A 26,595-nucleotide genomic window follows, 5' to 3' on the forward strand; every position below is an offset into this window, starting at 1 on the left:
CCACCCTCATTGCTTCCAGTAAGTTCATCAACTCTTCTCTACTCTTGCATATTATGGTGTGTCTTTTGCAGTAGTCCTCTCTTCTCACTCACCACCCTGATTGCTTCCAGTAGATTCATCAACTCTTCCCTACTCTTGCCTATTATGGTGTGTCTTCAACAGTAGTCCTCTCTTCTCCCTCACCACCCTCATTGCTTCCAGTAAGTTCATCAACTCTTCTCTACTCTTGCATATTATGTTGTGTCTTTTGCAGTAGTCCTCTCTTCTCCCTCACCACCCTGATTGCTTCCAGTAGGTTCATCAACTCTTCTCTTCTCTTGCATATTATGGTGTGTCTTCAGCAGTAGTCCTTTCTTCTCACTCACCACCCTGATTGCTTCCAGTAGGTTCATTTGTGGGGCCGTGCCCATCTATCTTTATGCCTCCTCCTCTGTCTCTCATAATCTTCTCTGCATAGATGTTTAAGATTTAAGGGACAATATACACCCCTGTCTTATTTCTTATTGATCCATTCTGTGTCTCGTCTGCTAGTTTTCACAGCCGACTCTTGATCTTGGTAGAGTTAATTACGTCAATCACATTCTTATTGATCCATTCTGTGTCTCGTCTGCTAGTTTTCACAGCCGACTCTTGATCTTGGTAGAGTTAATTACGTCAATCACATGATCTGGCAAACCTATTTCTTTCATTTTGTCTTCTATAGCTCTTGATGTGATATGCAGTCGAAGGCCTTAGAATAATCAGATGTTCACCATTCCGTCTCTGGTACACCTTCCAGCATGGAAACCAACAACTTCGCAATCCATCTCTTCTTACATATTCTGTTATTGATGATCTTCAGAAAACCTTTACTAGCATGGCTTAGAGCTATTTATATTAACTGTTGTTATGTATGTTTTTGCTCTTTCACTACTCCACAGAGCAAGAGTGACTGTGCTAAAATGATCAATGAACTGGATGAGTCGGGGAAATGGAACGATGTAGCATGTGATACGTATAACACATATCTATGTCAAACTATGCCTAGTAAGTATCGGGGTGTGTGTGTGTGTGTAGGGGGGGGGGTCTGACATGAGGATGCATGGAGTAGGGGATGATGCATGGAAGATTGTGTGGATGGGTCTAGGAAGGAAATTAAAGAAAAATCAGTACGGGAAGTTATGGAATAAAATAGGAATATGGAATGAGTCCTGAAATGCTGCTCACCCATTTATGTTGCCATGTAGAACATTGAAGTATAAAGTTCCAGACCAGTGCATGGAGCTATTGTCTGGCAATTAGTCTATGACAAACCAGTGATATTTACAGGTGTTTATAAGATCTCTAAAAATAGAATGTTATGGAATGTAACATTAAATAATGTTTATGTTAGAGAAAAACACAATAATTTTTCATGATAATTTCCCTCATGAACAAGTAGTAGTTGCCTCTTATATGATTAATAGTCAAGTATATGTGTGTAAGCTTAATTTGCATACTTGATCTTTGCCAAATCCACATGATGGCAACGTCCATGATGTGCCAAGTTTGTGCCATATTATGTAGAGTTGGCATGAAATGTAAGAGACAATGCAGGAACTGATAACCAGTGAATCTTCACTGATGGTGATTCATATGATAAATTCAATGGCATGGTTCATATGTAGGATTTATTAATTGTAAGCACAATGTTGCAAGTAGAACCTTGTTTTGAGTAAATTGTCAAGGTTTTTAACAGAATATGCCTTGGATTAATTTTAGCTACAACTACAGCTCATTAAAATGTCATGTCTCTTTGTTTGTTGATTTGTTCATTAGTACATCTTTTTTTTCATAACAAACAGTTGGACCAGTTGAGGCTTTTGGTGCATTGTGTTTAAAAATGTTCTTATGTTTCCCACTCATTTTTTGTTATGTTTGTCCCCAGGGTGAGCCTTTTCATGGGTCAGGACAGCGTGAGCATTACTTTCTGACATCCATTTTCAGTGTTTTTAGTTGTTTATGCTTGCTTAATATTGTATGTTTCTAAATGCAATTATAGTTTTTTTGTAGTTCATTACTTTTGTATGTACATGTACTTTTATACAATTTATTTGTAAAATTGTCAAATGTAGTGTTGTTTTGCAAATATTTGTTTTTATAGTGCCTAGAGGGCACCTTTGCATACAATAGTGCGCTTTTAATAAGTGTCTACTCTCGTTTAAACGTAAGACAAACATACTGTAGAAAACAATCAAGCAGTCAATTATTATAAAATTTGGCATGTAAGTAGTGTTTGTGGCAAGTATATATAATTGTCAAATGTAGTGTTGTTTAAAAAAACACCTGTTTTTATAGTGCCTAGAGGGCGCCTTTTCATGCAATAGTGCGCTTTTAATAAATGTCTACTCTCGTTTAAACATAAGACAAACATACTGTAGAAAACAATCAAGCAGTTAATTATTATAAAATTTGATATGTGGCAAGTATATATTATGCATGCTGTGTGTCACACTTTCTAAGTTTCCACTTGTAATATCATGTTTAATTGTGCTAGTGTGTGATGTGTAATTCTTCTTTCCCCTGTATATTATTATATTAGGAATAACGATTGAGCATCATCAATTTGATCTTGTGTGCTAGTTTGTAATGTTTGAATATTCTATGTTCCAGTATTTGATGCGTAAGCCTCTTCCCTTGTTTATTTGATTTATATCAGGCTGGGGGATAAGCGTCGTTAAATGATCTCGTACACTGATGTGCTATGTGTTGTTTGTACTGTTTACCCTGACTGTTCATATCCATAAGTACCAGACTTGAGTCCTGTTTATCAGGGACAGTCTGTGTAGCTCAGTGATTAAAGTGCTCATCCGCAAGTGAGAGGTTCAAGTCCCCGCACAGGCAGATGTGTCCAGACTTTTTACTCTGGTTGGTCTGCCTATGCATGTTGTTACCACTTGTAATTTCATGTTTAATTGTGCTAGTGTGTGATGCATAATTCTTCTTTCCCCTGTATGTATAAGCCTTAATTCACTTGTTTCAGTGTTTAGTACACCAGAATACATCAAGAGGGATTAGTAACATAGCTAACAAGTGGGTTAAATATTTAATTATTTTGTTCACCTACAGACCCAAGCTTACCCATTATTCCACCGGACAACACAGCATGTGCCTCACTACCAGGGTACACTGAATACTTTGGTGACTGTTACAAGGTTGGACCAAACAAGGTGTCATGGTCAGCAGCTAAATCTGTATGTGAAGGAGAGGGCACTGTACTAGCTACTATTTCTGATGGTTTCCAAGAGGCTTTTGTACAGACAATGGTGTTCAAAAATAATGGAGATCCTCTTTACATTGGTTTATTAAATGACCAGGTAATACAATTATCAGTTGTATCCCATAGATAGTATTATTTGGTGCCCTACAGTACCTGTGCATTTCATACTTGGGAAAGACACTTTACTTTGCAACTAAGTTTTAAGTGGTTGTCATGAGAAAATTGTTGGAAATGTGTTTCTAGATTTTCATGAAGCATGTGCATTGTTACCAAGAATTAATGCTTGAATAGATTGCATCATAGTGATGCTAATGTTAGGGTGTGGAAATGTGAAATAAATTATTGTGAATCACTACTTTGTTTTCCTGTAGGCGACTGGTAAATTCACTTGGCTAGATGGTTGGCCAGTGTGGTACACTAACTGGGGAGATGGAGAACCAAGTTTGGGAAGTGGCGAGGCCTGTGTCATCATCACTGCTGATGGCATATGGGACAATGTTGGCTGTAATGGGCTGTATAATCCAATATGTAAACAGAACAATGGTAAGTGTCATCATCTGGGGAGATGATAAACAAAGTTGAGGAAGTGGTGAGGCCTGTGTCATCATCACTGCTGATTTCATATGGGATAAACCAACTTTAGGAAGTAGTGAGGCCTGTGTCATCATCATATGGGACAATGTTGGCTGTAATGGGCTGTATAATCCAATGTGTAAACAGAACAATGGTAAGTGTCTTCATCAACTGTCAGAAGTGATAAGGCCTGTGTGATTGCCATTGCTGGTGGCTTATGTGACAATGTTTGGATGTAATGAGCCATTTAATACAATTCAATACAGTCAGCCCTCAGGTCGTGCAAGCTTGCCTTCATCAAGTGTCGGAAGTGGTGAGGCTTGTGTGATCATCACTGCTGATGGCATATGGGACAATGTTGGCTGTAATGGGCTGTATAATCCAATATAATTACAGAACAATGGTAAGTGTCGTCATCAAGTGTGATTGTCACTGCTGATGACATATGGGATGTTTGTGGCTGTTATAAGCTGTTTAATACAATTCAATACAGTCATCCCTCAGGTCATGCATGCTGTAAGTTGTCCATTCAATCATTCAGGTTTTGCAGTTGTCCAAGAAGGGTTTTTAAGAAATTGCAGTTATACTTTTACTAATATCAAACTGTTTAAAAGAAACAAATATTTCGGTAGTTTAAGGATGTGCATGAGAAATGGTATATTGTATCACTCAAAAGTAACCAATGCTTCCATAACAATATCAAAGCTTGATCCTTCGGTGGATAAATAAAGTTCCATACACACAGGAAAGAAGAACCATGCATCGCACACTAGCACAATTTAACATGAAATTACAAATGAAACATAACATGCATATTCAGATAAACCACAGAGAAAGCTCTGGACATATATGACTGCGGGGACTCGAATCCAAGACCTGTTCCTTGTCGGGCAAATGCTCTAACCACTGAGCTACACAGACTGTCCCTGATAACAGGACTCAAGTCTGGTACTTAACTTATGGATAATGAGCAGTCAGGGTAAACAGTACAACACACCACACATGCGAACGAACTCTTGTTAACTGGTGTCAGTGTATGATGCGTGACTCTTCTTTCCTCTGTATATTGATAAAAAAATAAGGATTATGATTAAGCATTGTTAATTTGTTCTTGTACTCTAGTTAATGTTTGAATGTTTCTCTGTTCCAATGTATAATAAAGTTTAATACATAACGCTGATAGTTTAAGAAAGCCAAGACCATCTCCTACTTTTTCAACAGCTAAAAAGCAAACACTCCATTCAAAATGCATGTATAATTTTGTGCTTAGTTTTTTGCATAAAGTGAAGTGAGCTTTGTTTTATTTCTTATTTGTTTTATTTTTTTCAACCTGGGTTAGTCAGTCAGTGGATAAGTGATTCTCTGTTCTAGGGAGGCAGGGGCACGATTTGGATGCAAATTACCAAATCAATTCACGCCATGATTCCCGCTGGACGACATATACGCGAATCAGAATTGATTCACACAAAAAAAAAAACACTTTTTTTTATACAAAAATTGAAGAAAAAAAAGTTATAGACCCTAAGTTACTTAATTTGTTATTCAATGTTGGAAACCAGAGACATGATGTTTCTATTGAACAGCTAACAATTCAATGTGTCCCTGGCTTTTCTATAGAAGCAACAATATTTAAAACATACAACTTTATCCAACTTCGAAAAAAAAATAGCAATTTTTTTTAGTAGCAGTTTTTCTCTGGTTTCCAATCTTGAATAACAAGTAATTTAGGGTCTGTAACTTACTATTTTAATTTTTTTAGCACTCCTGGAAATTTCAAAAGACAAGGCCTGATATTTCTGAAATATTGGTCATAAATTTTATGGAAAAGAAGCTCCAAAGAAGACTCAGATTGCACCAGAGAGCATTGATATCTAGAACCCCAGAGCTTCCAGGGCTCTTATTAATTAGGCGGGCCCTGGATCCCAGCTGTAATGACTTCGTGCTATACGCTCGTGATGTGCGCTTTGCGCACATAATTCACCGTTTTTGGGAGAATCAATTGATTCCATTGTGGGAGAATCTATTGATTCTTGCAGAATTGGGTGATGAGAATGATTTGAAACTTTGTTTCTCCTGAGCTTCAACAAGTCTGAGGCCCTGGGAACAGTACTTATTTCAAGGCTGAATCAATAACAAACCAAGTATTCTATTTCATGGCTGAATAATAAAGCAATCATATATGCATGGCCGACTGGGAAGGAATTGGTGATGAAAGTTTTGAACAGCACAAAGAGCCAGTTGCTCTCAAAATATTTCGGAAAATGAATGAATATATTCATTTTTGTATTGTTTTCAAGGTATCCGACCCACAACCCATGCACCAGGAGAGGGGGTCTGCTTGGAAGGCTGGCTGACTTATGGAGACTGGTGCTACAAGTTTGATGTGGGCCGAGATTTTGCTTCATGGCCAGAAGCTAATGATGATTGCCAGAGAGCTCATGGTGCCCAACTTGCTAGCATTCACAGCAAACAAGAGAATGAATTTGTGAGACAGAATGCTCAGGGAGTTGTTGGTGTTAGAGCCATATGGCTGGGTTTGAGAAGAGCAAGCTCAGGTGAGTAATTATTATCTTATTTGGTTGTCATCATAATACCACAGGTGTGATCAAAGTAGTAAATAACCTCTTAAGTTGTACAAAGATGTACAACTTAAGATGACTACAAAGGAGAATGATAAGAAGCAAAAAGACATTTCAGATATGAGTTGAATCTGGGGCATTTTAACCAAATTATATATATATAATTTGGTTAATAATTTGATAAGTAAGAGAATTTCTACTTTGTCCTCAAGCAAGACATGTCTTGTACAGTAGCAAAAAGAAGAATAAGAGCAGAAAAAGAAAGGTTATATGGTTTAATCCGCCATTTAGTAAGAACGTTAAAACAAACGTAGGAGGTACCTTTATTCGCCTAATTAATAAGCATTTTCCAAGAGGGAGTAAGCTGTTTAAAATATTCAACAAGAACAGCGTGAAAGTAAGTTATAGTTGTACGAGAAATATAGGCGCGATTATGAAATCCCGCAATGCAGAAATCAGACGTAACACCGATAAGCCACCCGAGAAAGAGTGTAATTGTAGAAAAAAGGACAGCCGCCCTCTCAGTGGAAAGTGCTTATCTCAAGCTATAGTTTACAAAGCCACAGTAAACTCAGACAATGAATCAAAGCAATACATTGGCTTAGCAGGTGGTACATTTAAGGAACGCTACAACAACCACACTAAGTCTTTTCGGCTAGAAAAGTCCAAAAAGGAGACAGAACTATCGAAATATGTTTGGGGGCTTAAACACAAAGATGAAAAATTCAACATCAGTTGGGATATAGTCCAAAAATCCAACACCAAAATGAGAAAATCAGGAATTTGTAACCTTTGTATAGAAGAAAAAATGGCAATCTTAAACTCAAAAATGAATAATCCAAGAATCTCGCTCAACAAAAAAAGGGAGCTGATAAGCAAATGTCGTCATAGCCGTGTTAAGAAAAAGTAATGTTTCATATGGTATGTTTAGGCCTATTCATTATTTTCTCCATAACATATTTCACCACCTGCTGTTGTGCGTCATACTTGCGCTAGGTGTGCTTTGCGACACCGCGTACATTGCGTGTACGCTTTATATTTTGTTGCTAGGTTACGGAGTTTTTGATTTGGAAAGGCCCTTGATCATCGTGTTTTTCATTTATTCACCTGAAGATCGCCTTGGCGTGAAACACCGTGTAGTGAAATGTAATAAAATCTGTGTTTATATTTTTAAAATAACTCTACCTTTTATTGGTATCGAGCACTGTATAGCTGTCTGTGATACTTCTACTTCTTAATATATAATATGCAATTATTTAAATTTGATATGCATGACAATTTCAGTGATCTAAAAGGGAAGGAGGCCTCTGTATATTTTGAATTTCAGTATAAGGATGGTACACCTTTAAACTATGTTAACTGGGCTAATGGAGAACCTAATGGAGTTGGTCAAGATGGCAGCTCACAAAATTGTGTAGAATTCATACATTTTAAGCCCTCTGTATATTCTGTTTAATTTTGATAGGTGAATTTCAGTATGAGGATGATACACCGGTAGATTATGTTAACTGGGCTAATGGAGAACCTGATGGAGTTGGTCAAGATGGCAGCTCACAAGATTGTGTAGAATTCACTGATGATGCTTATGGCAAATGGTCTGATGATGACTGTTACAGAGGGGCTGCATATCTTTGCAAGATGCCAAAAAGTAAGTCATAGTTCTAAAACATCCTCATCATGGTATTGAAATCATAGAAGAAAACTGCATGCAAAATACAATATAATTTATAAAATGCATGACACTAGTGTTGGAGTTATAGGGCAAATTGTTTCAAGAATGAGTAGATTGTATGAGATACACGTAAATGAAATGACTGTAACAGAGCCCTGTGGACCCTCAATTACAAGATGGGTATCATTGGTAACATATTTATAAGTGTTGCACCGTGTCAGGAGTCAAAGTTTGCAAAGGATGGGGATGGACAGCTCACACCAAATGAAACTAATGATTGGCGAGGTGTGTGATCACATTTATATGCCGTAACAGGAAATGTCTTTGGTGTAGGATCAGTCATAAGAGATTTTAAGTTGTTAAGATTGATACGACGGATGGGGTGGATTGATATAGCATAGACAGCTATTTTTATCACAATTTCCCTTGATCTTGATTTTATACAGTGATTCCATTTACACCAACAACACCACTACCAACAGCCACACCCTGTCCAACCGATCCTAACTGGGTGTACATGCATCCCTACTGCTACTTTGTCAGTGGAGCTATTGGGGCACCAGTCAAATCATGGAATGATGCTAATAACTACTGTATGTCACAAGGGGGTTATCTGGCATCAATACACAGTACAACAGAGCAGAACTTTATCAATTCAATTGTATGTATTTCTTTGCATTGAATACAAGCTAATATGCCAGAGCATTGGGTCCTGCTGTGGTATTTTTTTTATACTTACATCCTTAACTTATAATATTCAGTAATTTGCTGAAATATTTACATAAAGATATTTTTGTCTTCAGTCAGTTTCCAAGTTAGTTGAAAGCAAAATGGTGTGCAAATATAGGTTTAAATATGTGGCTATAAGATTAGTGCTTTGGGCTCTGGCAGCTGGTCTGCAATTTGTACCACAATTAGGTTAATTCATTCATCAATCATGTACTCCAAAACATGCAGATGGTTGTCTTAACATAATATTTAAGGTATATATTTGTGGTGAAGGGTTCATGTAAATTTTACATTGAAAAATGTGTACAGTACTTTTACCCCTAAAAACTATTATTGTTTAGTTTTTGGTGTTGTGTTAAGTTGAGGTGGGCTCCCCCCAAAAAGAAATATGGACTATGTTTGCATCATCATGAACCTTGACAAGTGTGGAGTGGGGGGTTAGGTTTTTTCAACCAGGGTTAGAAGCAACATATGCTTAAATTGATTTGGCAAATTAATCAAAGCAAAATCAGTCGGAACTCAGAAATATACTAGATCTGGTTACAGATCTGGACCTAGCCGAAGCCGGAAATGCCAGTCTTAAAGTTTATGGACATCTCATACCAATAATGGTGCATCACTGTAGCATGTAGGGGCTTTATCCGTCTTCCATAGGCTGAGATACAGCTACTTTTCCGTACTTTTAAACATTTTTTTGCAAATTTGACGTTTTGACCTCCTTAATGACCTTTGACCCCAATACAAAAAAAACCTCATATACACCGCGAAAATGCATTGTTACAGTTTTTAAAAAAAATCTACTATGCTTAGTTACTTAAAATTACTGTTATTTAGCTTAAACCGGAAATGACGTCTAAATGACCTTTGACCAAAAAAATAAAAATACCGTGCATACATCGGGTAACACTAATGCATATAGGAAGTTTATGTCACTCTGGTCTGGTTACGTTTTGAGAAAAAAAAAAAGAACATATTTGATGATTTTTGGTTTTTGACCGGAAGCGACCCCTTAATGACCTTTGACCCCGAAACTGTAGATACCTCAAAGACCCCGGTTAGTAGCAATGCATGTGTGCTAATGACAACACTCTGCTATGTAATTTGTAAAAACAGTGATTTTTTAAATATTTTTAGCATTCTGACCAGAAATGACCCCCTTAATGACCTTTGACCCCTTATCTGTGAACACCCTACAGACACCGACCAAAGTCAAGTCACATAACCTAAGCATGTCACCATCACTTGTAATTTGTGGAAGAAGAAGCATTTTGAAGATATTTGGTTTTATACCGAAATGACCCTTAATGACCTTTGACCCCAAATTTGTGAACACCCTAAAGACACTGGATATTGCAGATGCATATGTGCAAGTGACGTCATTGTACGATGTAACATGTAGGAGAAGAAGCATTTTGAAATTTGTTGCCAGAAGAAGAAGAAAGAAGAAAGATCCGATAGCATCACAAGACCTAGCCGGTGTCCCGGCTAGGTAAAAACTTATCAGTTTCTTATAGGACAGTAAAAAGCATTTACAATGCTGCATTTTGCAGGAAACCCCATTGAAATTCAACAACAAGTTCCAAAGATATGAGCAATTAAATAGTTTCCAAAATAAGAGGAAACAAAAGGAAATATTTGCTTTGTTTGGCTATATCTCAAAATCAATATTTCCGAGTTCCAACCGCTTTTGCTTGATCGCATCACATATATAAATATATGATAATGAGCGTCACAACCCGCACAGAGCTAGTTTCACTTTCCCATGCAAAAACAGGTCATTTTGCCTGATGATTGCCACGTAAAGCATGCATGAAACCAATGGTTGCAAAATAAACCAAACTTTATGTTGTAATAAGCTCTGCAAATGATGTATTGAGCCTTTTTGCTGCATCTCATATAACTCTTGTGTTATTAAATATATTGCTATACACCTTTTTCTATAGGTCCGTCAAATTGTGCCATCATATTGGATCGGCCTGAGGGAGACAACAGGAAAAGAAGAATACAAGTAAGAGCATGTAATATTGCTTAGGGTAATACTAAGTGTGTTGCACAAAGTTGTAGAATCTTTTTTTTTTTTTTAGGAATAAAATGCAGAGTGCTAAGCACACTTGGATGGTATTGTAAATGTTACACTCTATCTGTTTGATCTCTTAATTTATTATATATCACTTTGCCCAAGCTACATGAAGTCATTTGAATCTTGGGCTTGCAATGTTTATTTCTGATCCTCACATGTACTATTTGTGTCTCAACATAATTGATGCCCTAAATTCTCGACAAAGTGTTTGTGGACCAAAGATGGGAAAAAGGCTATTGGCACCTGATTTTGTAGAATGAGTGTTATGTATGGACATTTTAATTAAGATTAGTTCATGTAACACAAAGACACAACAGCCCACAATTTCAAAGTTGATGTTATGATATAGAACACAATGAATTCTGCTGCTCTATAGTTTTTGGGCTGAATGTTCTGTATTTGCATGGATGTTTCTGACCTCATTTGAAATGTTTTGGGCTGTAGTTATACACTGAATTACAAGTTGCATATATTAAGTGACAGTTTGCACAACTGTGAATTTGCTTCATTCACTTTTGAATTTGACTGATTGAAGGAATTATTCAATTGAAAGAGAAGATTTGTAATTAGGTTTTTTTCTTCTCTCATAGTATAACATGCAATAATAAATCACTGGATTTTTTACTATATTTGCTCTATAAACCATGCCTTATATGAAACTCAATCCATCTCTTTACAGTTGGATTGATGGTACAGAATTAGATTTTATAAATTGGAAGTCTGGTCAGCCTGATGATTATTATGGTCAAGAAGCGTGTGCTGAAATGGAAATTCTTACATCAAGTAAGCTTAATAAAAAATGTAGGAACATGTGTATATAAATATATTGTCCAAAGAAATGACAGGATATAACGTCAGCTGTATCACATACTTACATATTCGACATTTTTGAGAAAATTGGTATATTAGTTTGTTATGTTCTACTCTATATATTCACCAAAAACCATGCCTCAAAGTGGCTTAATTAGTAAGATATTAATTAATTTAATATGTTGTATTTACAAAACCTTGAAATGTCTGCATCACATAACAATGTATTTGCCGATACTGTGCAAGCCCAGTTTATCGTATCTGCAATTTGAAGAATTTGCTGTTTCACATACTGACGTATTTGCACTACGTATTTGCGCAACTCTGTCAATGGATGGCAAAATTCATGTTTTGTCCTTTTCACATACTGACGTATTTGCGCAACTGTTTCACATACTGACGTATTTGCGCGACGTATTTGTCATTTGAACGGCGAAATTGACATTTATTGACAAATTTGCATTACTGTTAACCTGGTTTTAATCAACAATATTATTTTAATCAAGATTATGCAGCAAATGAAAATTGCTAGATTTTTTGCAGAATAAGTTATGCTCTGATAGTGATAAGTGAAATTTATTGAAAAATTTCCATTACTGTTAAGCTGGTTTTAATCAAGAATAATATTTTAATCAAGATTATGCAGCAAATGAAAATCGCTAGATTTTCAAGTTCAATTTTCTCGAAATGCATATTTTGCAAATATGTCAGTATGTTTTATGTTTTGTCCTTTTCACATACTGACATATTTGCGCAACTGTTTCACATACTGATGTACACAGGGAAAATATGCCACCTAGTGCCAGGTTGGCACTTGCCAACTGATACCAATGTGGCATTTGCCAGGTTCAGCCAAGAAGAATGTGCAAGGGGTACGCACAACCAGGCATTTGCAGTCACGGGCCAAATTGGCATTTGCCATCAATATCCAGAATGTCAGAAATCATTGGCATCTGCCAATTGTACCAGGTTGGCAAGTGTCAATCTGGCAGGGGTTGGCATTATCATTTTTGGTGATTTATAGATTTGTATTATTTTTGAACAAAAATGAGATTTTTAGATGGTTTCCAGCGGTGGTTCCCAGGGGTTTAGGCTCCATATTGTTTTGAACATACACAACATTGCATGATCTTTGTTTTCATTGGTTTTTGTAATTTGAATAAATCAAAACAATGATTTTGTATAAAAATGAGCTATTTCTGATGATTGAATTTCTTTTTCATGTGTTTTTATTATTCTAATTTATTTTGGAACAAAAATGCAATTTTTGGATGGTTTCCTGCGGTGGTTCCCGGGGTTCGGCTCCAGATCGTTTTGATAATAATTATGAATTTGCAGGTTTGTACTTTGATGTGTTTTTGTTATTTTTCAAGATTTAAATTATAATGGAACAAAATGCATTTTGGATGGTTTCTATGGTGGTTCCCGATGTTTTCGGTTCTGTGTTGTTTTGATATTAATTGTGCATTGGTTGATTTGTGCTTTCATTTGTTTTTTTGTTACTTTGCAAGATTTAAATTATTTTGGAACATTGAATGCATTTTTGGATGGTTTCCTGTGGTGGTTCCCGGTGTTTTGGCTCCGTGTTATTTTGACAGTAGGCCTACTGGTGCATTGGTAGTTTGGGCTCTCTCATTTGCAAGAATTAGGCCTAAATTATTTTGGAACAACAATGTAATTGTTAGATGATTTCCTGTCCTGGTTCACGGTGTTTTCGGCTTCATTTATGCATTTATAGATTTGTGTTCAGTCGTCACGTGAGCTCCCTCAAATGCTGTTGTGTGTGAAAGAGCTCTAATGACACTTTCAAATTATCATACCAAACCAGTAAATGTGCACGTCGCAAAAAAAGAAGATTTAAGATTATTCAGATGAAAAATTAGTGTGTGTTCCAGTCAAAAGTAAGAAGAAACACCATTATTAGACTTCATTTTTGTTTGCAATTTAAATAACACAATCTTAAAAATCACAATGAAAGATAAAACGGTTTTGTACACAATACCACGGAAATGGTGTACATATTGGCGTAAATCAACCGGGAGGTTGACAAGTATTGGCGAAGATTAAATGAGTTTTGAAATTTTCAGTCTTTTTTAAAATTTTGTTTACTTTTTTTATGGCTTGAAGAACTGAAGCGCGTATTACGCTGCCCACCACTCGCATGGCGCAGAGCGCCACGCAAAGTTCATTGCGCGCGTCGCCGGTAGCGTAATTTAAACGCAAGCCTTAATAAGCCAAGTTGATTGATCGGTGACGCAAAATCACCCACGCATCGAGAAATGCATAATTTACGATCTGCATCATTTTCTAGCTTGGAAGGCGCGCATAAACGCGGCTATCTTCTGAAGATAGCATTGCGGCCTAATAAAGCAACAGAAAACATTTCACACATTTGAAAAACATCTGTTGTTAGGAAAGTTTGTTTTAGATGTGTTTGTTTGTTTTTCCGCTATCTGCTCAAGATAGTAGTTTTTTTTAATAAAATAGGCCTAAGAAAGTAAGAAAGGTTGACAATATTTTGTTATCTACTGATGATACCATTTGAAACCGTATGAACTAATTTTTTTTTTTTAAATCATAGAAGTCGGAAATTTTATTTGGTATATTTTTTGTACTACATGTTTGTTGTTTGTTTGCTTGTTTGTTTGTTATCTACTCGAGTAAAATTTACAGTGTGATTTGCAAATCATTATAGGCCCTTTGTGACATCACGAATCATGCATTTATGCTTGTGACATCACAAATCATGCATTTATGCTGTCAAAAAAACACGCTCAAAGCCTACTTTATACGGCCTGCATCATTTTGTCGGCACTCGCAAACGGCTTTACGGGCTTAACAACGCAGAAAATATTTCACAAATTTAGAAAACGTCTGTTAGGAAAGTTTGTTTTGATGTTTTTTGTTTGTTTACTATTATTTGTCTGTTTGTTAGTTTTTCCGCTATCTACTCAAGTAAAATACAAAGAAATTGAGAAAGATTGAATAAATTTTGTCAGGCCTATCTACTACTGATAATAGCATTATAAAACCTAATGAAATAATACAAAAAAGAAGGAAATTATAAGACTTAGCATGAGACGAGTCAGAAAGATAATTTGATATGTTTTTGTATATTTTTTGTTTGTTTGTCTGTTTGTTTGTTTGTTTGTTTTATCTACTCAAGATACCATAGGCCTACAGTGCGATTTGCAAATCACCCGTTCGTCATGCATCTGTGAACACGCATACGAGCTCACTTACGGCCTGCATCATTTACGATCTGCATCATTTTCTCGGAAGGCGCTCGCGCAAACGGCTATCTTCTGAAGCACAGAGGAGTAAGATAAGACAGAGCGCGTACCACCAGTCAAAGTCTCCGCCTCATCCGATAATGAGGACCGATTGTTCCATGAAATGCGACAGGCGAGACTGCTAGGCAATTACCGCGTATTTTCACGGTCTATCGATTATTAAGGAAATATAGAATTAACTGATAAAGTGATGCTAGTGAAATTTGTTTAAATGTTCTTTATAATTAATTTGTTTAATTGTAAACCTATGTATATAGGTCTCTCTTGTACATATATAATATGATTGCAAATATAGTTTTAAATTCAAAATAATTCCAAATCTGTTTCACTATAGGCCTAATACAAATAATGATGCTGGTAAAATCTGTAGGCCTATCAAATGTACTGATTGTAAATAGTTATGATTGTAATTATTGTAATATAGGCCTACATAAGTTTGATTTCGTGTGCATGTGTGTGAGGGTATGTATGTGTGATATGGGGGTGGGAGAGTAAAGGTGAGAGGGATGAGAGAGTGGGGTGTGCTTGATTTGATTTGATTTGATTTATCTTTGTACATATGATTGTAAATAATTTTGATTGTAATTATTGTAATATAGACCTATATACATAAGTTTGATCTTGTGTACATGTGTGTGAGGGTATATTATGTGTGATATGAATGGGGGTGAGTAAGGGTGAGAGGGATGAGAGCGGGCGGGTGTGCGTGAGTGGGTTGTGTACGCTTTTATACATTGTACATTATTTAATATTTATATTGATTACTATGAGTTATTGTTGTTGTTGTTTGAAATGTATTTTTTGTCTTTTATATGAACGCACCGCCAATTTAGGCGTGTGCCGCTGATTCAAAAGCGTCTGTTCAAATAAATAAATAAATAAATAAATAAATAAATAAATACGCGCTCTGTTTTATCTTACTCCTCTGTCTTCTGAAGATAACATTGCGGGCCTAATAGAGGCCGTCAGCGTGACGTAATATGCCGCCATCTTGTGGGTACACGCGGCGATGGTTGTTCGATCTGCATGCGTGAACAACAAAATCGCCGCATCAACGCGTGATAACAGTTGCGTGGCAAGCTGCGCCCTGCGCGTAGCATCTGATGCATGAACACGCAGATCATTTGTACCCACAAGATGGCGAAAGGCTGACGGCCTCTATAAAGCAGCAGAAAATATTTCACACATTTAGAAAACATCTGTTAGGAAAGGTTGTTTTTGAGGGTTTTTTTTGTTTGTTTGTTTGTTTATTCCGCTATCTACTAAAGATATAATTTTTTTGGATAAATTACAAAGAAAGTAAGTAAGAAAGGTTGACAATATTTTGTTATCTACTGATGATACCATTTGGAACCGTATGAACCAATTTCTTGTTTGTTTGTTATCTACTCAAGGTAGAATTTACGGTGTGATTTGCAAATCATTATAGGCCCTTTGCGACACCAAGCATCATCTGCTGTCAAAAAAACACGCTCAAAGCCTATTTACGGCCAGAAAATGTTTCACTAATTTAGTAAACGTCTATTATGAAAGTTTGTTTTGTTGTTTTTTGTTTGTTTGTTTATTTATTTGTTTGCTTGTTAGTTTTTCCGCAAGTAAAATACAAAGAAATTGAGAAAGGTTGTTCGTTAGGCCTATCTACTGGTGATAGCATTTTTAAACCTAATGAAATAATACAAAAAAAGAGGAAATTTTAAGACTTAGCATGAGACGAGTGGGAAAGATAATTTGGTATATTTTTGTATTTTCCATGATTGTTTGTCTGTTTTTTATTTGCTGATTTTTACCTACAAAAATGAATTTTTGGCAATTTTTGTTCTTTACATCATAACAAAAAAAAACACTCTTTCCAAATTTTTTTTGTTTTTTGATATTGGCCTTATTTTTTGAGATATTGACCATATAAAGCATCAAAATGAACTTTTTAAAATTCACAAATGCCTATTTGCACAAAATGATGCCTAAAATCGGAAATAGACTAAAATATAAGAAAATGAGAAAACCGTTTCTTAAGTCGATCATGCTTTTTATGATGAGCACAATTGCTTACTTATAAATGCTGTATTCATTGAGTTATCGTGTACCAAAATCGTCATTTTACCGAGAAAATGAACATTGAAATAAAGGCAGTTGAAGTTTAAAGTGGTCACATTTTGCACTTTGATCGAAGATCACAGGAGATCACATCTCGTCTTTCTTCCTTACATTACGTGAACATCAAGTAAATCCACAGCCCCTTGAGAAGTTTGGGCGAAATCTTTTCATATCTTGATGTTGAAATCGGGGAAAGAACTTGGAAAAAAAATCACATTTTTATTAGCTAAAACGGAACCCTTTGACCGCAAGGTTTTTTTGAAATCGGTGCTTCCATGGTGCTTCCATAAGATGCGCCGCGAATGCATATAATCGTTGCGTATGCATAGCGTTAACAAATTGCGCGACTACAAAACACACGATGTGTTGTTGCTCGCGTGTACCCTGATGGTACAACAAAGATTTCCTTTCCTTCTAAATTGCGGAAACAAGTGAAATAGTGAAATAAAATCCATAAAATAGAACAGTTAGAGTTAACAAATCTGGATTATTTGTTCTTGTATTTATGAAAAACATAACAAAGTAAATACATTTCAAAAACCTCAATTTCACGAAAGAAACAGTGTCTACTCCCCATTCCAGAAAAATACAGAACTACCGATCAGTCAACTTGGCTTATTCGTGCTTGCGCTCAAATTACACGCTGGTACGTGCAATGAACTTTGCGTGGCGCTCTGCGCCATGCGAGTGGTGGGCAGCGTAATACGTGATTCAGTTCTTCAAGCCATAAAAAGTAAACAAAATTTTTAAAAAAATTTTGAAAATTTCAAAACTCATTTAATCTTCGCCAATACTTGTCAACCTCCCGGTTGATTTACGCCAATATGTACACCATTTCCGTGGTATTGTGTACAAAACCGTCTTAACTTTCATTGTGATTTTTAAGACTGTGTTATTTAAATTGCAAACAAAAAAGTGAAGTTTAATAATGGTGTTTCTTCTTACTTTTGACTGGAACACACACTAATTTTTCATCTGAATAATCTTAAATCTACTTTTTTGCGATGTGCACATTTACTGGTTTGGTATGATAATTTGAAAGTGTCATTAGAGCTCTTTCACACACAACAGCATTTGAGGGAGCTCACGTGACGACTGAACACAAATCTATAAATGCATAAATGAAGCCGAAAACACCGTGAACCAGGACAGGAAATCATCTAACAATTACATTGTTGTTCCAAAATAATTTAGGCCTAATTCTTGCAAATGAGAGAGCCCAAACTACCAATGCACCAGTAGGCCTACTATCAAAATGACACAGAGCTGAAACACCGGGAACCACCACAGGAAACCATCCAAAAAATGCATTCAATGTTCCAAAATAATTTAAATCTTGCAAATCAACCAATGCACAATTACTATCAAAACAACACAGAACCGAAAACATCGGGAACCACCATAGGAAACCATCCAAAAATGCATTTTTGTTCCATTATAATTTAAATCTTGAAAAATAACAAAAACACATCAAAGTACAAACCTGCAAATTCATAATTATTATCAAAACGAAATGCCACATTGGTATCAGTTGGCAAGTGCCAACCTGGCACTAGGTGGCATATTTTCCCTGTGTATTTGCACGACGTATTTGTCATTTGAACAGCGAAATTGACATTTATTGAAAAATTTGCATTACTGTTAACCTGGTTTAAATCAACAATATTATTTTAATCAAGATTATGCAGCAAATGAAAATCGCTAGATTTTTTTTTTTTTTAAGTTATGCACTGATAGTGATAAGTGAAATTTATTGAAAAATTTGCATTACTGTTAACCTGGTTAGATTTTCAAGTTCAATTTTCTCGAAATGCATATTTTGCAAATACGTCAGTATATGATAAGGCCGACGATAATTGTCATAATATAAATTTTTTAGACCCACGACTTAAGAAATAAAGTACAGGGTGGAAATAGAAAACAAAACAATCACATTTTGATTAGTTTAAAAAAATGAAGAAATTGTTAGTAGTTAGAAGAATAAAACTAGTGTCAATATTAATATCATTGCTAAACCAGTGTTAACTCATAAACCAAACATTTAATGCCAGTGAAATAAAAATTGGTATTGAGTGTGATGTTTCTATTACTCCTTGTGACTGTAACAGATGGACGGTGGAATGACTTGAATTGTGGCATTGCCCAAGCATACGTGTGTAAGAGACCCTATGATAATATCACTCCTGTCACTCTACCTGCAACCAAGAAACCAGAAGGAGGATGTCCAGATGATTGGTATAAAGTAGATGATAAGTGCATTGCCATTCAGGTAAGGTTAGAATGGATTCACTCTGAGTAAGAGAGGCAGGGAAGTGTGGGAGAGAGCAGGGACATTATCAAGGAAGTGTGGGAGAGAGCAGGGACATTATCAGGGAAGTGTGGGAGAGAGCAGGGACATTATCAGGGAAGTGTGGGAGAGAGCAGGGACATTATCAGGGAAGTGTGGGAGAGAGCAGGGACATTATCAGGGAAGTGTGGGATAGAGCAGGGGCATTATCAGGGAAGTGTGGGAGATTGAGCAGGGACATTATCAGGGAAGTGTGGGAGAGAGCAGGGACATTATCAGGGAAGTGTGGGAGAGGGCAGGGACATTATCAGGGAAGTGTGGCAGAGAGCAGGGACATTATCAGGGAAGTGTGGGAGAGAGCAGGGAGATTATCAACTCTGGCAGGGGTGCGTGGCCAAAAATCTTTTACAAGATGTAGGTTTTTACATCTGATATAAGTAACTGTTGCACCAATTATTTATTTAGATTCAGAGCAAAAAATAAGATCATTAGGAACATTTTGAAATTTTCACCCAGATCACATGTTGGTGCCAGTGAGTTTTGCAAGGTGAACTGGCTTCCTATAAATCTTAGGGTCTCCCATATCATGATCAATCATATTTTTCGTATTTTAAATGGTATTAGCCACAGTATTTACAGGATGGCATTACAAAGTCGCTCAATGTCCATAGGCATTCAACTAGATCAGGGCCCATGTCCCTCATTAAACCTCGCATGGGTACACATGGGCAGAAACCTTTGTTTACAAAGCCATCACTGTGTGGAACACATTAACAGTGTCAGTGCAATCTCAACAATGCATGGATATTTTTAAAAAGGAGATGAAAAGTCACCTGTTGAAAAAGCTCAAATAAGTGATCGAAGCAGGTATATTTATTACTAGGCTGGTCCTGGTTCTTAGATATTGTATAATTTGTCCGTTGTTATTTTATTCTAAATGTAAGGTGCAATCCATATTTTTACTAATTTATATCTTCACTATTGCTCAAGGACCACAATGGAAATTAGTGTACTTTTATGGGCACCTTTTGTGTTTTTATCCTTGTTATAAGGAAAAATCTATAATCTTTTAAGATAAAATGTGGGCAGAGCTAGAAAAGTCCAAGCACTTCACAAAATGTGATTTTTAAGGAAAATACCTATTTTGACAGCCTGCATACCAGGAGTGACAATCAGTCAAGTTTTGCTCATATAGATGTAAATAAGACATTTTATTTTGCAATATTTATCATTTCAAATGCTTTTGACAGAAAGTACATTTTTGTCTTTAAATTGATAGGGAACACAAGGAAATGGAGCTAAGAATTTTGATGATGCAAGAACAGCTTGTCAGACATTCCCTGGAGGAGAACTGGTTTCTGTACACTCCCAAGGATTTCAATGTGAGTGGTACAGGCAATGACATTTGATTTGATTCAGGAATAAAAACATTGCATACTGTAAAAGTGGACATTGTTTGCGCTCTGCCAATTATGAGTTATTTCCTTTGTTTTTAAATTAAGTTTCCTTACATTGACCTATACACATAAAGGATATGTTCGCGGATGGTTTTGGACAAAGGTGACCGCCATTTTAGAATCGATTGTTAGAGTCTCCTCCTTTTGTTTAACCTGGCTGTCAATTCTGAAATGTGTTTGTTGTGACTTTTTTCTAATTTTTATCCTAAAATGTCAAATATTGAAGTAGCCATAATTTCAAAAGAAAATTGACTTCAACCTTATTGTGCTCTGAATAATAGAGGGCATATCAATATTTTATATATTCAATATAGTGAATTATACTCTAGTTCCTAACAGTGACCTTGCCCAACATCAACTTTTTTTGAAAAAAGTTACAAGTGGGGGAATGATGCTGTGGATCACAAAATGCCCTTTTAAAGTAAAATATTATTCGGCTGCAATTATAACGACAATGAAAAAGTAGCAATCTCTCTTTATTATTATGTTAACCAAAAGGTCATTGTAATAGATTTGCAATGAATTTTAGATTGCAATGTCAATTATGTGTAACTTTGTTGAAATGGTGTATTCCTTTGATCTATCTACCTATCAGCTCTGTTCACATCATTGATCAAACAGTCACCAGGAGTGAATGTATGGATAGGATTGTTTGACCGTGGGTCATTTGGTAAATTCCATTGGACGGACGAATCTCCACTGGACTATACCAACTGGGCAGCTGGACAGCCTGATGGTATTGCCACAAGACCAGTAAGTTTGGGGGCATATGAAGTGATTCAGGAAGGACTTTGTGTTTTTTTCAACAAAAACTAGTATACAAATATTGACTGCTATGAGGGGCACAGTTAAAATTATAGGCCCGAGGTGATGTCAAACCCATGACTGTGCCCCGAATATTAAGCAGTCAATATTTGTTTTATATACCGAATCTTAAGATTCTTGTCATCTGTTCTGGGAAGAGAAATTAATAGTTTCAATGCGAACGGCACAGATTACAATCTGCGATTTCCGCGTAATTATAGCATGCGAAAACATTAAAGCGTACAGTAATATCATTTTACGCTGGGAACAACGCACACGCATAACTATGCCCGGGGAATAGTTACTTTTGCGGGCATAGTCAAAACTATGCCTGCTCTTTTAACCAATCATATGGTGGGAATCTTTAGATGAGGTATATAATACACTTTGCAAAAGTTTAGCATAAAGCAGCAACTGTGGGGGTTTACTCCGTGAATATTGCTAAGCATTGTGGAACTCACAACAAGTTATTTTGTAAATGCAACACATGTTTTTCACAGCATATAATAAGGATTCATAGGAATGTTCACCTGCCTTGTGTACTCTAATATAAAAGTCATGTATCTCTATAATAATGAACTGAAGATGTTTTATCAATATTATTTATGTATCTTTATCACAGCAAGACATAGACTGTGTTGAGGTGATTAATGATCCACAACATCCAGGCAAATGGGATGATGTGGACTGTGCATTACAAAGAGCTTACCTATGCCAAAGACCTCTGGGTAAGTTAGACAGGAGTGAGGAGAGCAGAACTTTCATGAAGTGCAATGGTGAGAGGATTATAAGAAGAAATGGCGGGAGAGACAGGGGAGAAGTATAGGATAGGGAAGATGGGAGGCTGGATGACAGAAGCAAAAATAAGAAAAATGGAGAAAAATTGAAAGAAACAGCAAAAGTAGGTGATTTAAGAAACTGAAGTGTAGCAAAATTAAGGAAGAAAGATGATAGGACAATAGAGCAAATTTTTTTCCATGGCCTGATGGTAAAATACCTAATAAGTATATGATTTTCTTGTAATGATTATTGTTTATATGATATACAGATCCCATGTATGGTCCCAACCCCACCTTTGGGAGTACCTGTCAACGAGCTGGTTACCAATCTTACTTTGAATCGTGCTTCAGACTTGATACTGAACCCAGAGTATTTGATGATGCTGTCAATATGTGTGAAGCTGAGGGCTCTTCATTAGCAACCATAAATGATGGATATGATGAAGCTTTTGCAGAGTTAATAATGCTTAATAATGGATTCCCAAGCGCCTGGATTGGTTTAAAACAAGATGTGAGTACACTTAAACAATGCATTGACTAAGATAAACAACATTTTATTCTTATGTTAAAGGTGATACTTATGAGGTGTATGAAGTATCTGATTCCATGTCTCTGTGGTTATAGAGTATTGTTATCATGGCATATTGGGGAACTTTCTTTTATTTCAAAAATCCTGGGAGAGAGACTTTCTTTTGCTTCTAAAATGTGTGCTGTGTTAATCTGTACACTTTGCAGGAATCTGAAGAGTTTAAGTGGGTTGATGGGTGGCCATTATTATGGACTAACTGGGCACCAAGAGAGCCTAGCAATAGACCAGGAGAAGGATGTGTAGTAATTACAGAGTTTGGTGATTGGGAAGACACAAGCTGTGATGTCCAACAAGTGTCTGTCTGCAAATATACAAGTTGTAAGTGTCTATTAATCATATCATACTAATGCAATTTGGAGTTTTGCAAGCAGAGTAATTGCAAACTGATAATAGCTAGGTTGTGATTTTTTTATGATTACAGTGACAAAGCCTGTCACACCAGCTCCCATTCAGGGTTGCTTTCCAGAACACTTTCATGTCCTAACAAACTCTGAATAGCTTGGTTGTGAGAACACTTTCATATACTAATAAACATTAATAGTGTGGTTGTTATTTTTTTTTATAATTCCAGTGCCAAAGCCCACCACCCCAGCACCCATTGAGGGTTACTGTCCAGAGGACTGGCAGTCATTTGGATCCAACTGTTACAAATTTGATGTGAGACATGACAGAGCATCATGGTTTGAGGCTCAGTATGATTGTGAAGCAAGTGGGGCTAACTTAGCTAGTGTACACAATCAAGTAGAGAATGAGTTCATTAGGCAGTATGCTCAGCGAGCCATAGGTGTTACTAGTGTATGGCTGGGATTGGCTCTAAATGATGGAGGTAATGTGTCGTAACTGTGTCTGTCTACCATCCAATTTCAATGCATTGTAACATAATTATAATATATTGCATACATTGATGATATCTGTCTATAAGTTGTTTTGCCTATTGATGTACAAGGGTCATTCTAAAGATTCTGCCTCAACTGTTGTAAGTTCAGTTCTGAAAATGGAGATGGGGTTAAAAAGGCAGATGCCTAGATTATTCCCATGACACATATCCACTGTTCCTCACTTGCTACTTTAATATTAGCTCCCTTGATGTTAAAATAGCAAGTTCCATCTGCATGAAAGATTTACAACACCTCCATTTAGGAATTTCTGATAATACAGGTAAAGTAGGCCCAGATGTCTGGTGGGTCTTTTTCAAGAACTGTATACATTGTCCATCTTAACCTATCCTTTTGCTAAAAATAGGTTTTTCTTGGAGGAGGGAAACAGGTATTTTTGGCATTTAACATTCTTTTTTTTTACATCATTTTAGACCATTTTAGTTGACCAAATGCCATTGTAGGGTCTCTACAGTTTGGTTGACTTATGCCTTCCTTTTAGATTTTGGTAAAGATTTTGTCCCTTTCATATGCACTAATATGTAGTTTCCTTTCTACTTCACCTACAAAGAGGTATTTAAAGGTCATATAATTGCTCAGACAACATATCATTGGCAAGCTAATATTACGAGGACAATGAAAATGACTCCTTTTTTGAGAAAATAAGATGTTTAAAATTGATATTCTGCAAAAACCAATTTAAGCGGTGAGTTCCTTCTAACGAGACGGATTTGACCTAGAAAAAGTTGGGCGTCATGAAATGTGCCTGCTTTGAGAGGAGGGACTGTAAACGCTCTCAATGCACAGAACGTATACTGTTGTTCTCAGAAAAAAGTCTTATCAAGTGTTACAAATTTAATGGTTTTTAAACATGAATAAAATCAGCCGCTTCTTTTTTATATATTAGTAAATTGAGATATTACAGTTCATATGTATATCAAGTTGTTGAGAAATATTTGGACTAAACAATAAGAAATATTTTAAACCAATGATAATAATGATTATTCTCTTTGAATTGAGTTAAAGTTGTTTTTGCAATAGATATGCCCTTTAACACCACATTAAACTCAGAGGCTACGATCCAAATAGATAAACGTGCAAAATATTAAAGGGCTACAATTTCCAGAAGCAGAGATATGAGGGCTGAGGCAGAACTTGTTGAATGACCCTCATATATATTGTCACTCATGTTCATTTTCTATACTTATTGCATATCTGTCTCAGTCTTATTGTCTGTCATTTCTCTCTGGTAGATGTAAATGATCAAACTAGATGATTAAGCTCTTTAACACAAATTCACTCAACTTTATCCAGATGATTTTGAATGGAAAGATGGCACCATCGTAGACTACACCAACTGGGCCAACACTGAGCCAGATGGTGATGACATAGATAATGGTTGTGTAGATATGTATCCAGACCAATATGGTAAATGGGAAGACACAGATTGCCAGGCTAATGCTGCATATGTCTGTATGGTGCCCAAAGGTAAGAATGAACTGTTAAAGGTTCCTAGTAAACTTATGACATAGATAATGGTTGTGTAGATATGTATCCAGACCAATATGGTAAATGGGAAGACACAGATTGCCAGTCTAATGCTGCCTATGTCTGTATGGTGCCCAAAGGTAAGAATGAACTATTAAAGGTTCCTAGTGAACTAATGGCATAGATAATGGTTGTATAGATATGTATCCAGACCAATATGGTAAATGGGAAGACACAGATTGCTAGTCTAATGCTGCCTATGTCTGTATGGTGCCCAAAGGTAAGAATGAACTATTAAAGGTTCCTAGTAAACTAATGACATAGATAATGGTTGTATAGATATGTATCCAGACCAATATGGTAAATGGGAAGACACATATTGTCAGTATATTGCTGCCTATGTCTGTATGGTGCACAAAGGTAAGAATGAACTATTAAAGGTTCCTAGTAAACTAATGACATAGATAATGGTTGTGTAGATGTATCCAGACCAATATGATAAATGGGAAGACACAGATTGCTAATCTAATGCTGCCTGTATGTGTATGGTGCCCAAGGTAAGAATGAACTATTAAGGCTTCCTAGTAAACTTATGACATAGATAATGGTTGTATAGATATATATCCAGACAAATATGGTAAATGGGAAGACACATATTGCTAGTCTAATGCTGCCTATGTGTGTATGGCGCCCAAAGGTAAGGGTGAATTATTAAGGGTTGCATTCCACCTCTGATACTAGTTCCTAGTAAACTAATGACATAGATAATGGTTATGTAGATATGTATCCAGACCAATATGGTAAATGGGAAGACACAGATTGCTAGTCTAATGCTGCCTATGTGTGTATGGTGCCCAAAGGTAAGAATGAACTATTAAAGGTGGTTCCTAATGACATATATAATGGTTGTGTAGATATGTATCCAGACCAATATGGTAAATGGGAAGACACTGATTGCCAGTCTAATGCTGCCTATGTATGTATGGTGCCCAAAGGTAAGAATGAACTATTAAAGATTCCTAGTAAACTAATGACATAGATAATGGTTGTGTAGATATGTATCCAGACCAATATGGTAAATGGGAAGACACAGATTGCTAGTCTAATGCTGCCTATGTCTGTATGGTGCCCAAAGGTAAGAATGAACTATTAAGGTTCTTAGTAAACTAATGATATAGATAATGGGTGTATGGTGCCCAAAGGTAAGAATGAACTATTAAAGGTGGTTCCTAATGACATATATAATGG

General features: G+C 36.3%; 1 protein-coding gene across 1 annotated transcript in view; it reads left to right on the top strand.

Annotated features, from left to right (window-relative positions):
* Positions 1–26,595, top strand: part of LOC140143078 (macrophage mannose receptor 1-like) — a 172,813-nt gene that overhangs the window by 140,430 nt on the left and 5,788 nt on the right. The window contains exons 9-24 of the mRNA XM_072165128.1: positions 921–1,026; positions 3,088–3,335; positions 3,610–3,781; positions 6,109–6,366; positions 7,856–8,038; positions 8,509–8,723; positions 10,735–10,799; positions 11,551–11,654; positions 19,177–19,337; positions 20,635–20,737; positions 21,408–21,565; positions 22,239–22,344; positions 22,665–22,906; positions 23,131–23,302; positions 23,556–23,810; positions 25,174–25,347. Coding sequence (XP_072021229.1) covers positions 921–1,026; positions 3,088–3,335; positions 3,610–3,781; positions 6,109–6,366; positions 7,856–8,038; positions 8,509–8,723; positions 10,735–10,799; positions 11,551–11,654; positions 19,177–19,337; positions 20,635–20,737; positions 21,408–21,565; positions 22,239–22,344; positions 22,665–22,906; positions 23,131–23,302; positions 23,556–23,810; positions 25,174–25,347 — 2,722 coding nt within the window. The remainder of the gene's footprint in view (positions 1–920; positions 1,027–3,087; positions 3,336–3,609; positions 3,782–6,108; positions 6,367–7,855; positions 8,039–8,508; positions 8,724–10,734; positions 10,800–11,550; positions 11,655–19,176; positions 19,338–20,634; positions 20,738–21,407; positions 21,566–22,238; positions 22,345–22,664; positions 22,907–23,130; positions 23,303–23,555; positions 23,811–25,173; positions 25,348–26,595) is intronic.

Source organism: Amphiura filiformis, chromosome 20 (assembly GCF_039555335.1).
Source record: "Amphiura filiformis chromosome 20, Afil_fr2py, whole genome shotgun sequence".
Taxonomy (NCBI): Eukaryota; Metazoa; Echinodermata; class Ophiuroidea; order Amphilepidida; family Amphiuridae; genus Amphiura; species Amphiura filiformis.